At 30.6% G+C, this 15,730-nt stretch overlaps 3 protein-coding genes across 4 annotated transcripts; 2 read left to right on the top strand and 1 right to left on the bottom strand.

Annotated features, from left to right (window-relative positions):
• Positions 1-841: 841 nt before the first annotated feature.
• LOC103503694 (peptidyl-prolyl cis-trans isomerase A1) lies at positions 842-3,748 on the bottom strand. Its single transcript, XM_008467996.3, has 7 exons — positions 3,580-3,748; positions 3,203-3,376; positions 2,799-2,940; positions 2,629-2,717; positions 2,440-2,494; positions 2,230-2,315; positions 842-1,325 (listed from the first exon to the last, which is right to left on the bottom strand). Exons 1-7 carry the CDS (start codon positions 3,631-3,633, stop codon positions 1,167-1,169), a joined length of 759 nt encoding a protein of 252 aa, XP_008466218.1. The 5' UTR covers positions 3,634-3,748; the 3' UTR covers positions 842-1,166.
• Positions 3,749-5,506: 1,758 nt separating this feature from the next.
• On the top strand, positions 5,507-9,225 carry LOC103483024 (uncharacterized protein C24B11.05). 2 transcript variants are annotated; one of them, XM_051090335.1, is made up of 8 exons: positions 5,507-5,565; positions 5,677-5,749; positions 5,843-5,908; positions 6,004-6,101; positions 7,476-7,601; positions 8,327-8,554; positions 8,759-8,824; positions 8,951-9,225. In XM_051090335.1, the coding sequence occupies exons 2-8, from the start codon at positions 5,692-5,694 to the stop codon at positions 9,110-9,112; spliced, it is 804 nt and encodes a 267-aa protein (XP_050946292.1). In that variant the 5' UTR covers positions 5,507-5,565; positions 5,677-5,691; the 3' UTR covers positions 9,113-9,225. The 2 variants fall into 2 exon arrangements, with proteins under 2 accessions (XP_050946292.1, XP_050946293.1); XM_051090336.1 differs by lacking the exon at positions 5,677-5,749 and having other exon boundaries at positions 5,514-5,613.
• A 1,991-nt stretch (positions 9,226-11,216) lies between these two features.
• LOC103503687 (germin-like protein subfamily 2 member 4) lies at positions 11,217-13,755 on the top strand. Its single transcript, XM_008467984.3, has 2 exons — positions 11,217-11,350; positions 12,998-13,755. Exons 1-2 carry the CDS (start codon positions 11,230-11,232, stop codon positions 13,540-13,542), a joined length of 666 nt encoding a protein of 221 aa, XP_008466206.1. The 5' UTR covers positions 11,217-11,229; the 3' UTR covers positions 13,543-13,755.
• Positions 13,756-15,730: the final 1,975 nt, after the last annotated feature.

Genomic DNA, 15,730 nt, shown 5'->3' with positions numbered 1-15,730 from the left:
TGTCAGATACATTAGTATAAATATAGATACACCAACAAATCGTGTGTTAATATGTAAGAAGTATATAAAAATATCAATATCTGATACGAATTCTTTGTCTCACGTAAAATACGTGGACACACATAAGGTCTGCTCTTTTCACCAAAGAAAAGTGAGATAGAAAATAAAAATTAGAATTTTTAGAGTTAAGTTGTTTTCTGGTCTTATTTTGGTCATCAAGGGCGTGCTTGTTATGTTAGGCAATCTAAACCATAATTTTGAAAACAATGATTATGAATTCATAGAACACATAGTTGTATTTCCTGCTTTAGGTATTTGTTTGGTAGTAAAATAAAAAATTAAATTATAATTTAAACAAAGTCTCAAATAGGAACTTCAACTTATAAACGGTCAATGTTGTTTTAAACATATGGTCGTGTTTTCTTTTCATTTATTGAAAACACGAAGTACATAAAAATATATTATCTGTAGTTTCCTTTCACTTTATCCCACATTAAGTATATATTCATGTTTCATGGATGTGGGGCAGACCCAATATTGAGCCTATCAAAAGAAAGTCTATGCACAATTGACAGCTTGAGGCATATGCATCAATGATCATAACAGATATAAGCAAAATACAGGGATGGTGCAATCAAGAGAAGTGTTACAATCGTTCATTTAGTAACTACCTGGTTTTTGAAATTTAAACCTACATACGTGGTCTAATAGTTTTTATGGTTTGTTGGTTCACTGATTTAACATCAAAACCAAATTTTGAACCCTAAATGTAGTTTTCATAATTCTTTTTTAATTATTGAAAATTGGCTAGGATATCAATGCTTACTAAGAAATAAGAAAATCATAAGCAACAATAAATACATATATATATGTTTAATTAAAAAAGTAGATACAATAATAAAAAAAGTAGATACAATAATATACGTATCTCGCTACTCGTAGCTAACTAAATGAGTCTCACATGTACATGTGGAACAATAACTTTTAAGTTAAAAATGGACAAAGATACACCAGCTACTAGAGAATACAAGAAATCTAACCATCCCTCTACATGTGATTCCCAAGAATTAAGAAATTCATGCTATACTCTACCCAAAACTACTAAGATGAATCAACATGCAAACCCCTAATCCTCAAAGAAATCAATAGCTACAGTTCCAACAAGGCTAATCAACTTTCACCTGCAGTTCTCCACAATTAACAATTCTACATGGCAGGCGAGGAATATCTAACCTGCTTGTTTCTTGGGATTCAATTTGTTTCACAACATCCATTCCTTCGATCACATGTCCAAATACAACGTGGCGATTGTCCAACCATGGCGTCTGGGTGATGTGAAAGTAAATGCATTAATTGTTGACAGAGATGTGGAGAAAAAGAAAACTAAGTTAACAAAATACTATCGTGAACAAAAACTAGTATGCCTTCAAGAAAATTCAATGAATATAATTTCCTAGGTGTTTTCTTGACACTCATATGTTATAGAGTCAGACGAGTTGTCTTTAAAAGAAAAGAAAAGTCTCCAAACCTCAACTGTTGTATTTCGAAAAGACAAATAAGATTATAAATTTTGGACACAATAGAAGAAAATTAAACACCATCTACAAAATTAAACACCATCTACAAACTGAGGACGACCCTATGAGAAAAAGGCCCATCCCACCCTGAATGTCTCTACCATAGAACATCCATTTTTTAGAAAACAAATGATCTAGACAACTAGCACTAGAACAAAAAGAATCTCTGTGCAAAGCTGCTGGAAACATATTACTAAAGAACACATGGTCCTAAATCTATAGACTATAGTTGATTGTTTATAATTCGTTAATGACTAGTCATAAAATCGTTTTGAATAAAAGGATCCTACATTTCTCTAGTTTGGAGTATAGCATACAAGATTAGCAATAGACTAATAGACCCTTTATAAACCAAGAAGATTAAATGCAATCTCAATACTTTTGCAATTATCCATAACCTCATTTTCGACAAGATTGTGCTAAATGATAATGAACAACCAGCTTCCATTACTTCTACATTTTTGCTCCTAATGATTAGTCGTTTGAGCTTCTTTATAAATTTCTCTTCCTCCTACTACTCTAGCTATTTTTCTTCAATGCCTTACAGAACAGAAAGATTAAACTGAAAGAGGAATAATATCATTCATGTTCAAATCGATAGTCTGCAGTTGAATTTAACATCAGAAAAAAGAGGATCCTGAAGTTGAATTACCTTTACAGTACAGATGAAGAATTGACTTCCATTAGTATTAGGTCCAGCATTGGCCATGCTAAGTACTCCAGGTCCTGCATGCTTCACTGCAGACAAGTCAAAAAGTTATCAGTGTCATGGCAGTTTTAGTTTGATTTCCTTACATATTCCAGCCAAAGGTTAATCATTCCAGAAGTACAACGGTTGTATAGAACTACAGTCATGACATACATGAAAAATTCTCGTCTCGAAAACTGGGACCATAGATACTAACACCTCCGGTTCCCTGCAGCCAAGCAACGACAATACACAGTCCTTATCAGATTGGAGCCATCTTTTCTTGAAAGCCTAAGACTCCATTTGTGAGTATGGACAGATGAATCTACATACAGACAAGGTTCAGGGAGTGAGAGAAAGTACATCTCCATTAGTGAAGTCCCCTCCTTGAATCATGAAATCTTTAATCACCCTGTGGAAAGAGCATCCTTTATACCCATATCCCTTCTCCCCTGCACCGTGATACTTTATTGATAAATCAGTGAACAAAGTGGAAAATTATACTTAAAAAGATGGTGGAAATTCCAACTTGCCAGTACACAAGGCTCGGAAATTCTCTACCGTTCTTGGAACAACATCCCCAAAAAGTCCTATCACGATTCTACCTACCGGTTCACCTCCAATTTCTACATCAAAGAAACACTTTGTTGATACTTCTGCTTGGAGCTCTACATCCTGTACCGTAAGAAAACAAAGCAATTAAGATAAACAAAACAGAGACAATTATAATGGGCACCTAACCAATAAAAAAACAAGGAAATTTCTAAACAAAAGATCAATTCAGTCCGCAAATGTCGAAATATCCAATCCGTTCCAAGTCGAAAAGATAGAAAATATTTATTCCAATCCAAAACTACAGCATGGGTTGGAACAGTTTTCCATTTTCTCAGAATTTAAGAACTAAGAAACAAACAAACAAACACAATAACTCATTTACTTTTGTTGCAGAGTTTACACAGATGAGTGTTCTGTTCTTCATAGCAGACGCTTCTCTCAAGGTAGGAAAACTTAAGCGTTGAGATCCCCATGTCAGTGTTCTTACAGGGGAGTTCGTAGTTTGAACTTGCAAAGAAATCGACCTAGAACTGAACGAGGGCAGGCAACATTTACCCTGTAGATGAAACAAATTCAGAACGAATACAACTGGTGTTCGAATAGATAAACAAAAGGAGGATAAGGAGCAGAAATTAAACAAAAATGAACAGAAATCACTCGATTTCAAGCTACAAGGAACGAAAAGACTTGGAATCTGAAAAGAAGGATGGAAATGGAGGTGTAGTAAAGTTCGAAGCGAAGTGGAAGTTAGAAGAGAACCTGTGAAGGAGAAGGCAGAGTGGGCAACACAGTCATTGAGACTATGGAGGCCATGGCTGTTATCTTCAAGAAGTTTCACCAGATAACTTCGATAATCCGACGTCTTTTCTTGTGAATTTGTCGGTTGATTCTCTGCTTTCTTGAATTTTAAATCTCAACAATTAATTTTGTTGTCATTCAAAATATAAAATAAAAAGGGATCTTTTTACAAATAATTTAAAATACTAAAAAAACCCACATGCCCACGATGTGAAATAACAAAACTATCTCAATAAACATGTGATAAATTATCTGAGCGCACCCGATTAATGTTAGTAAACGATGAAAATGATCATCATACACGATTTTGTACATAACCATATATATAAACGATAAAGTAATAAACATAAAAAGATGCAGAAAATGTTTAGATATAAACGATCATGTAGAGTAGTTTCAACGATTCTATATGTAAGTATAAACGACCATTTATAGAAACTAGCTTCAATCACTCATAATTACAAAAATATCAAAATCAAGGGACTATAAAAAGGTTAAAGAACTTGCTCAAACTTTTAATCTTCTTTATAGTCCTTTATCTTCTTCACTACTTTTTCGTCTATCATCTTCCTCTTCAATTGTTTATATCCTCATAACTACTTTAACAAAAATGTCTCAATCTATCTCGCATACAAAGAGGTCTGAATATATATTTATTTCGATCTATTTGCATTATCTATATATCTATCTATCACGATCTATCATATATACAAAAAGGTATAAATCTATATTCATTTCATCTATCTGTATCTATGGCGATCTATCTTGCATACAAAGACGTCTGAGTTTATATTCATTATATATATTTCATTGAATAATTATATTAATTTTTTTTTTACAAATAGATGGTGAACAAAAAGAAACAAGTATCATGTAACAAATCAATAAAGTCTAAAGTAAAGACAGAAGAAAGAAAAAGAAATAAAGGTAATAAACTAGAATTTCAATATCCGTCTGTATAGCATTGTATATTTGTGTATCTTTGTTGCTAACTTAGACTTATTTTTTTCTTTTCTTTCTCTATAAGTTATAAGTAAAGAAGACTGGATAAAAGAAGAAGAACGTAACGAATTTCTCTTGTTCAAGATCTTTTGACACTGTAAGCGAAAGGCGTTAAAAGATCAACAAATGTAGATAAAAAAAATATGTGTCAAGACATGCACTTTAATTTCTTCCATAAATATCAACTTGGCACACTTTTTTCTCAATTAGTTCTATCAATAAAAGGAATCCAATAACCATTGGAATGTTAAAATGATATATGCTTAGTACATTACTCACTTCTACTTGAAGCCACTGTAGTATTGCTTTTTAAACTAAAATCTCTCCTTGTTGTTCTCTTTTTATTCTATTGATTTAAGAAACAAATTTTACTTCTCTTCTTCACCTTTTTTAAATTGTGATCTTTATTTATTATTTATGGAATAGAGTGTTGAAGAACGAAAAAAGTTAACTCTTCTTCTGTAATTGTTTTTTTGCGTTCGATAAAACGCATGTTCAACATTACGTAAAAATAGAGATTTAAATATAGCTTTTTCATCGATTAAGTCGAAGGTATAATGATTTTTAACCAACTAAATCTAATACTTGCACCGACAAAATGTAATTTATTTCGACATGTCTACCTTTATATAGATTTTTTGTTAACACCCAAATTAGCATTTATCCTGCGGATAATTACACTATGTACAAAGTGAATTTTAATTAATTCCTTTTATATTATTCCCTGAGCCCATTATTCTTTTCACCGTACGAAACATTGTATGTTTGGGGAATATTTTTCCAATAATGTTCACATTCGACGGTTTTTGGAAAATCATATATCTACTTGCATGAACTAGCTAGTATCTTCTTTTATCAATAAGGGCATCAAACCAATTTCAAATCTATATAAACTAGGAAGCATAGGTAATTATTTTGAACCAACATTAATCCATTTCTACAGAGGTTTTTATTCTCTTGCCTCGTTCGTTCTGCTTAAAACATAAGCACTAGGTTAGCCTTGTGTTCAGGTTATATCTTGACCATCTTTTTGATCATATTTTATGTCTTTTTTAGGTAGTTTTACCAAAGATGGATGTTGTTAAGATGTCCAATGGACGAAGCTCCAAATATGAGTGTTTGTTATTTGGTATAATATATATATATATATATTGTTGTATCTTTGTTTCTCTCTATTTCCGTTGACACACATGCCAATCTAAAAGAGATCATGTGTTTATAGATATGGATGATACGTTGTACCCTAGAAGTTGTGGAATCAACGTAGCATGTCGTAAGAAAATTGAAGGTAACACACGAATCATAATTTTAAAGTTACTTATATTATTAATGTTACTGGATAATATAATCTTGTTGTTTGGATAATAATGAATATATATGCAGAGTATATGTTGAAGTATTTGCATATGGATGAAAGTGAAGTGCCTCAAATGTGCTTGGACTTGTACATGGAACATGGGACAACCATGGCTGGACTTAAGGTAAAGGGCTTTTAATATATATTAATAATCACTTATTTGTTCAGCTAGGGTTACTAGACATTTTGGTTCAATAACGCATTTGTTTTTTTAAGGAAGAAATAAACTTTTTTAATAATCATTTTTATTTTATTTTTTTAAATTTTAACAATATTTTAGAGCTAAATTTTGGGAAACTGAAAAAAGAAGTAATTTGTCAAAAGATCACTTTCCCCTCTTCTTTTCAATTCTTTTTATAAAATAAACAAGTCTATGAGATATCACGTTTATCGTTTTTTTAAAGAAAATAAATTTTCTTCTTTCTATATATTCCAGAGTGTATGATTGGCCAGTGAGAACACATTTTTAAACCAATGAAAGAAAAATGGTCGTAAATAACAAAACTATTAAAAATATAACAAAATTGCATATTCTATCGACCATAGATACTTATATACTAAATTAGTGTTTATCAATATTATTTTTTTTTAAAGAAAAGATACCAATAGTCAGTAGGTGTATTCAAGCATCCCTATTAAGTGAGCACCCTCATCACCCCATAATATATTGAATAAATTACGAGGAATACATAGTTTATTACAAAACAGGGCTAGAGATAAGCTTGAGTAAAGTTAGCAGAAAGCATTAATATTAAAGGCAATACTCGAAGAAGAAAAATCTTTAAATAGTGTTGTTCTTTGCCCATAAGCCAGCCAGGTTGCATATATTTTCCCACATGTTTATCTTGTTAGAGAGTATGTTATTGAAGAGCCTACTATATTTTAATCTTGGATTCATTTTACTATATTTGAAAATACCACCCGATCAATTTTTTGATCTAAATGTTTTAATTACAAATCATGTACACGAAACTAAATATACATACATATGTTATGCAATAAAAATTAACAATCGTTGAAATTTTAATTTACAAAGTTTGATTCATAATTTACAAATTAATCTAATTTAAGCTAATTAACTGATGTAAAGTTCAACATCATTAATTGAATATAAATTATTGATGGAATTCTTCATCAAATTTGAACAACATTATTCAAATGAATTCATCCATCCTATTTTTCTTTGGGCTTGAAATTATATTGAAAGTAATTTTTTAGAATAGGTAGTAATTTTAGAAGTAATGGTTAAATATAACAAAATCTATTGGTAATAAACTATTATGTGATAAACCAATATTTGTAACATATAATTTTATTAAACCAAAATGAACATTTTAATGTGTAAGAAAGAGTTATCAAAACAAGTTAGTCCTTGAAAAAAAAATGGATGTTAGCGTTTATAAAATATAATGTCAGCCAATTTATTTATATTATTTAAGAGGAGTTAGAATTTTAGAAAATGATGTGAGGTATTTATATTTATTTATTTATGTTTCAGGCTCTTGGTTACGAATTTGACAACGAGGAGTTCCATGCGTATGTGCATGGTGCCTTACCCTATGACTCATTGAACCCTGATCCTGTTTTGAGGAACCTCCTTCTTTCCTTGCCACAACGCAAAATTGTAAGCAAACCACATACACAATTAAATCCATCATCCCATATAATATATATTTCACAATTAGATTCTTTCTTTTTCAAGTCTTTATTGAACCATTTTTTTTCCTACTTGCAAGAAATTATTTAAATCCTCTGTATATATCTCACTCTTTACTTCGTCAGGATCTCATCTACACTAAAAAAAAAAAAGTATATATATCAAAACATGTTCATAAAATACATAGTCTACTCTTCTCATTGTGATTTGATTATTTTAAGATGCGGTATCGTCAACTTTCTCTAAATTCCGGATTTGACCTAACAAAGAAACTCTAATCGGAAACAAGTTAGAAAATTTAAAACTAGTCCATGTATGCACTTTAAAATTTTAGTATGCAAATTAACTCTAATTAAATAATTAAATTTCTTTTGTATTCTCTAATTTGAGAGAGTGGGTATAAAAGATCTGAGACCACAAGTTTTGAGAGTGTTTTTTGAATGGAGACCATAAGAGAAAAAATCATTCTATATGATTGTAGCAATTTTTCACATTTTTTGGTTTTTCTCCAAGTTGAGCATTTTCTACGTAAATTCTCTTTATTGACTTCTTTAATTTCTTTCGTGCTTTAAAATTTGGAACGTTTTGTTCCAACAAGTTCTCTCGTTATTGGTTGTTAATTGTTAAATTGGTTTCTTCTGATAAACTTGCATGCTAATAATTATCTTTTATGTTTGGATGCATGCATGGAGATCTTCACTAATGCTGACAAAGCCCATGCAGCTCAAGTCCTTGAAAGGTTGGATTTGGAAGATTGTTTCGAAGGTGTCATATGCTTTGAAACTCTTAATAATAATAACAACAACAATCCATCATTAGAAAGAAAATGTAATGGCGGCAATGGCATTATCCTTTGCAAGCCATCCATTGAAGCAATTCAAGCTGCTATCAAAATTGCTGATACTCACCCCAACAAAACGGTAATAGAACCACCCATCATAATATTTCTTCTCTTAATCTAATTTTTCAAGAATTTCACTCATTATAAAATAGATATAAACTAATTTTCTTCGTAACGAACCACGTAAATTTGTTTGTCGTTTTCTTCTTATTTCAAAACATCAAATCTTTGCTAACAAAATCAAAAATCCTTCCCTCTTGTAACTTTTCCTTTTCCATCCCAGATCTTTTTCGATGACAGTGTTCGAAATATCGAGAGCGGAAAAGCAGCAGGCCTTCATACAGTTATAGTAAGTGTGTATTATATTTAATTTGTTTGGCCTTCAGCCTTCAGCCTTCAGCCTTCAGTGGCAGCTGCAGGACCTAAGCAATTAATTTATCTTTTCTTCAATATAATGCCATCGTCGTTACCGCAGGTTGGAAGCTGGGAGTTGGTCCCCGGAGCCGACCATGCCTTAGGTAGCATTCACAATATAAAAGAGGCATTGCCAGAGTTATGGGAAGGCGAAGAAGATGAAAACGACCAGCCAGAGCAAGCTATGCAGGCCCCTGTAGTTGAAACTATGGTCCTTGTATAGGTTATATATATAAAGTTATAATTAAGAATATATGTTATATATTATAGCTATTGGCATAATACAAAATAATTAAGTTAACTCATATGGAATTAAATAGATAAAACCTTTGTGTACGTTCTACAAGTTTTCATTAGTCCTACCCATAGATACTAATTCATGTGTCAATGAATTTGTACCTCACCCCTTACTTTGGTATCTATTTATACAAATTATAATAATAATACATATCGTTACTACGCTATCAAAAATTTGGTCTATGATGTCGATCGAAAAAATCGAACACTTATGTTATATATATATATATATATATATATATATATATATAAGATTGATAATTTTTCAAAAGAGAGAGTATAATTTACTTTTTTTTCTAGACGATCGAATGTTGATGCTGATCAAGAGGTGTGTAGGACAAAAAATATAAAGAACTCGTCGGGAGTTTTAATACACAACACAGTAGAGGTGTTTTTAGTTTTAAAGAGCATATCTTTACTAATTTATAAAATTGTTGAAAGATTCATTGAGTGATTATACAGAGCAAAATGCACACGAGTATTTTGCACGTGAGATTGAATTCACCTAATGAGTGTTGATAGATAAGCTACGTATTTGGTTTATTATTATTGGACAAAATATACTTTTAATTTGGTTAATGAATTTTGAGTTTAGTATGTATATTGGTTATTGACATTTTAATCTCCGATGTTTAATTAATAGTTTGAAATTGTTAGAAGCGTAAGCGTGTAAAAGAACACCCTCGAATAAATAATTATCGAGTTGAATATTATTATTCACACTTGCTTTTCAATACGACATATATTTAGTTTATTAATGTAGTGAACTCCCAAATACAACACTTTACCGATTCACATCAATTTAATATACTTAATTAACACTCACATTAACTTTTTTATAATTTTCTCATCTATAACGATTAATTTGCTTGAAACATATTTAATTAGTTTTCAACAGAAGTAGTCTCAAGAACCATTTTTAACTAACAAAAAAAGATGTAAAAGTTAATTAGTTGCTAACGGTGTATGAGTGAGTAAAAACATATTAACTATTTAATAGACATCTACAAATATAACCGTTTGATTATTCAAAATACTTGCATATATACAGTATAATGTAAAAGAATTTATAAGAATATAACAAAATTTAAACTAAAACCTAGTAGATGTCTAAATTTTCATATAATTGTAATTATTTTTGTTAAAATTGTTGTTATACAATTAATTATTAAAACGAAAGATATTACTTATTGTCGAACGTTAACCTCTTAAATTTTTTTTTTTTTTTTTTTTTTTGCAAGGACATACTTTATTTGCATTCCTCTAAACTGACCTATAGGTCCAAAATTATAAATTTTACATATAATTTTTAGGTCATTTTAAAACGTAAATAACAAATTGAAGGCATCATAGGAAATTAGACACTTATCTAACTCCACTATGTATACATATGCATATACACACAAATTGCACGGAGCTTCACGATAGACCCATTTCTCTCTATATACTCATCACGATCTCAAAGTAATAAAATTAGTATAAAGAAATTTAGTTTAATAATCAACGTATATTTGATCTTTGATGAAATGGTAATTGATGTATTGTAAATTATTATGGTCCGAATAATATTGTATTGTATTTCCTCTAAGAGTAGTTTCCAATTTGTAGGTGGGACATTTTAGCCAACCATCCAACAACCCAAGAAGAAGTGATCTTTCAACTACAAATCAAAACCAACACCAATTTTCTGATCATCCGTCTTTATCCAAACTTTTAATTGTCTTTAATTCAAACTAATTAACCACACTTATTATTATTATTATTAGGACAAAATACATTTTTGATTTGAGGTTTGAGGCTGATGACTATTAAATTTTTATGATATAGCATTCCTTCTCACGCGTTCTTTCCCCTCCAAACTAAATATTTGCATTAACTACTATTTCGACCATATAAAATTAAACTATAGTTCTAACCCTCTTGCTTTCACCATATAAATTCCAGCCCCCTAATTTGGAGGTCAAATAATAAACATATATCCTTCTCTCTGCCTCTTATTCATATTCTAATTTCGACATATATATATATATATATATATAATTAATGGATGCATCAAAAGTTCTTGTATTCTTTGTCTTGTTTATTGCAGCTACAACGATTCCGAGTTTCCATGCCTTCGACCCCGACTTGCTTCAGGACTTATGCGTCGCTGATACTTCCAAAGGTACGTATGCAAGTGATCGTGTATGTTGGTATTGTTGTTGGTCATGTAGTTTAATTTTAAATTTAATTTAGTACATCAACATGTAGACTCTATCCATACAAAATGATTCAAATTAAAATAGTGTTGATTTTCAATCATGTCTTTGGTTTTAATGTTTAAGACTTTTCAACTTCTTTTTTCCTTTTACAATATGTGGGTGGAAGAATTGAAACTCTAATCTTGAGATCGTTGAGTTAGGCTCGTTCAGAGAGCTTAATTTGTCTATTTAGTTATTTGTTCACTCACTGTTTTTAAATGATTGATTTTGTATTTAATAGGATTGGCTATAGTATTTAACTTGGCCTATTTAAAAGGTTGGTTGTATTATTTAAAGGGGTATTTTTAAAACTAGCAAAATAAATTAAAATATTTATCATTATAACAAAATTTTTGGATTTTATCAATGGTAGAAATTGATAGAGTTCTATTTCTGTTTATCAATTGCATTGATGGCACTGATAAAAAGATATCAATGTTAGCAAATGTTTGTTATTGATAGAATCTAAAATTTTGTTATATGTCGTAAATATTTTATCAAATTTATTATTTTTGACAATTTTTTTTTAATCTATGTACTAATTTGGTTTTGAGCATGTTTAAATAAATTTAGTACTCTAAAAATTAAGATATTGTTTTTCTATATAAAAAAAAAAAAAGTAAGAGGTTTTTTCAAAATGATGATGATGATTTTGCATTTGGTAGAAAAAAACTAACGAAAGACAAAAGTCGACTACTTTTTATAGGAAGGATACGTATTTTATCCATTTTACTATTTTTTTTACCATTTTTCAAAATGTAATGTTTGTTTCGTTTAATTTTTTTAATATAATTTAGATGGAAAATTTGAACAATTGAATTCCAGCTTGTTTAATTTTAAAATGAAATTCTGAAAATTATGTCAGATTTTTCTTTTTCTTTTTTTTTTTTTCAATTTCGCTTTGGTTCTTAAAAGTAGATTAGTGGAAGTAAATAATAAAGCATTAAAACAGATGTGAGAAAATATACAACTCTTTTACTCAAAGATGTATATAAAAAAATATCTAAAATTTAGGAGTCATTTATTAACTGTTTTCTTTTTTTCGAATTTTAGAAGTTAAGCCTATTTTTTTTCGAAATCATAATTTTTGTATCCATTTGTTATTTTTAACCAAGTTCTAGAAAAACAAAAACAAAGTTTTGAGGTTTTTGAAAACTATAGATTAATAATCTATAAAATCAATAAATTTGAAAGTAGAAAAAAAAATGTTCGTAGGCTTAATTTTAAAAAATAAAAGATAAAAAACAAAACAATTATCAAACGCCTAAACTAACGAAAAATAACCACGGTTATTGAGCACAATTGAACGAACATAAAACATTATTAACCTCAAGATTAAAAATTGGCCTAATTTCTTTTTCTCTTCATATGGTACAAAAATCAAACAAATGACAACCATATGATCTAGCAACAAAATAAATACTTGAATGTTCTTGAAATAAAAGAACTAAATGAACACGTACGAATTAGGCTATTCTATCGATGGTGAATCAAATAATAATAATGATAATCTTTCTCTAAGTTTAGAAATTAATTAAGCTAGCTAGATGTACAACAATGGTACGTAACAGGGATAAAAGTGAATGGATTCCCATGCAAGGAGGATACCAACATAACAGCCTCAGACTTCTTCTTCGCCGGACTAGCAACCCCCGCCGTAGTCAACAACTCCATCGGGTTCGCCGCCACGCAAGCCAATGTTGACAGCGTCCCCGGCCTCAACACCCTCGGCATTTCCCTCAACCGTGTCGAATACTCACCAAACGGTGGTCTCGTTCCACCCCACACGCACCCACGCGCCACCGAGATCATCTTCATCCTTGAAGGAGAACTCGACGTTGGATTCATAACCACTGCCAACAAACTGATTTCCAAGACCATAAAAAAAGGTGAAGTCTTTGTCTTCCCCGTAGGCCTACTCCATTACCAGCAGAACAACAAGGATAAACCTGCTTCCGCTATCGTCGCCTTCAACAGCCAGCTGCCGGGAATATTGGTGGTTGCTCCCGCCTTGTTTTCCTCCTCTCCAGCCATCGACAATGACGTCCTTGGTAGAACTTTCCAGATTGGGACTGATAAGGTGGGAGAGATTAAATCAAGGTTTGCTCCGTCCTAAGAAAAAGTGAGAACTCTGTTTATATGTATTAGCTAGCCTATTATAGTCAAGTATTTCAATTGAGTTTGATATGCATCGAAGTGGAAACATTATATTTGCGAGTTTCGATGTGACCAATTCTTCACCCACAAACTTGAAAAGGGCATATGAAGACTTGGTATCAAAACAATATTAAATTCTGTTGTATTTGATCACTCAAACCAGTCAAATAAAAGTATAACTGCAAGCTAATTAGTACAATATTTTGTTTAATCAAAGTGCCATTTTTTTGTGTTTGCTCTGCTAGTTTTAGGACTTTTTATAGTTTTTAGATTCAAACTTACACTTAAACATTATAAGGATGAGTGTTTGGCTCATGGTTTTAGAATGAAGGGGGTTTGGTATTTGAAGCCAAACCCATATTTAGATGATTGGAATAAAATTGCTCTAATTAAGAAACCAAACTCATGGGCGTGCAATATGTTTTTTTTATTGAATGTCATATGTTTTAGAAAAAAATTTCTCTTCAACCTCTTATCATTGATCATTGATGACCATCGACAACAAACGTTAGCCAACTTGACAATCAACAATAATGACCGATGACCGATCGACGGTCACGACGACCGATCATCTTAACTGTCGATTCCGTATCATCTTGATTATCGCCTTCGGATCAACTTTGGACGATCACGACGACTTCGGATCCTCTTGACTGTCGATTATCGATCCCATTTTGATCGTTGGTGACCTACAACTTTGGACATTTTTCTCGTTAGGTGAACATCTTGATCGACGGCAATCAATCATTATCGTTAATTATCCATGTTGTGCCTCTTGTCTTGATGGTCAATAACCAATAGCCATGATCCTTGGCGACCAATTGTCATGATAATCGACGACCAACCAACTGTCTTAATTAAACATTGGTGACCGTTGACTATCTTTACCATTGATAAACAATCGTCTTCACCAAGGCTTTTTACACTCTTTCCCATAGGTTTGAATAGTAAACACTATTCAAACCCATGGATTACCTTTTCTTTTTTTCTAATTCAATCTAGAAAATTTGTCAGCCAACTCCAAACACCACCTTCGGTGACCATTGTCGGCCGACTATTGGATGTCATTTCTGACAACTCTATCGACGAACTTTCAACCACCAACTTCGGCAACCGCCACAAAGCTTCAAAAATTAATAAAAATAAATTTTTGAAAAAAATTTCTCTGAGTCATTTTCAAAATACGCCTTTGATTTAATCACAATAACATTTTTTAAAGTACATATTTTTCATTCTTCTATTTTCTTTTCTTCTTAAGTTTTTTTTAATATTATTATTATTAGATCATCTTTCTTAATTATCTATTTTCTCTTCTTTGTTTAAAACTAATATTTCCTTCGTTTTGGGAGATTTTGTTTATTTTGTTATATTTTTCCTTGCTAAAAATTGATGAACTATCCTTTGTGATCTCAAGTATATATAAATCAAATATTAATATATTAGTAATATGGTAGAAATTTTAAATATATATCAAATGTACCATGATTTATTTTTTGTCTCTAATAACATTTTTCATTTTTTCTGTTGGTCAATTTAACTAGAAGACTTAGAACTTATTGAATTGACTTAAGAGAAAAGTGTATAAAAAAACTCATTTTTATTTGAACTCTTTTGATAAAAGTGGTTTAAAGTAGGTTGCATGCGCATCATAAAAAGGCAATGTAACCATAAATATAGCTAAAGGTAACTCTAATTAACTTTCGCTTTTGCATGATCCTTTTGGTTTATGCTTATTTTGAAATCTATTAGACCCCTTTTAATGTTGCTTAACTGAAACTTTCATAAATATCATTCGACTTATTATATTTTATAAATGGTTTGTAATATTCATAATTATACCATTCATGTTAATGCAACTGTGTAATCAAAATTATTGTTATTGAATATTAAAATTTTTCATTTTTACATTATTGTGATGAAAAATCAATAGAATTAAGAAATTGAATTAGAAGTACAAATATGAAAAAAAAAATCAATTAAAATTTTGATACATGATAAATTTAGGATGTCCAATTCACAAAAAAAAAAAACTAACTAAATAGATTAGCTAAACTCAGGAATTCAAACCGAGCATCCAAGTATAGCATCAGAAATCCAGATTTTCAAACCATGCACCCCAAACACATGCATTTATAATTCTCAAGCAT

Source organism: Cucumis melo, chromosome 9, assembly GCF_025177605.1.
Source record: "Cucumis melo cultivar AY chromosome 9, USDA_Cmelo_AY_1.0, whole genome shotgun sequence".
In the NCBI taxonomy this organism is placed as follows: Eukaryota; Viridiplantae; Streptophyta; class Magnoliopsida; order Cucurbitales; family Cucurbitaceae; genus Cucumis; species Cucumis melo.
Note: the sequence above shows the minus strand (reverse complement) of the source record. Positions and strands in the feature narration are given on the sequence as shown.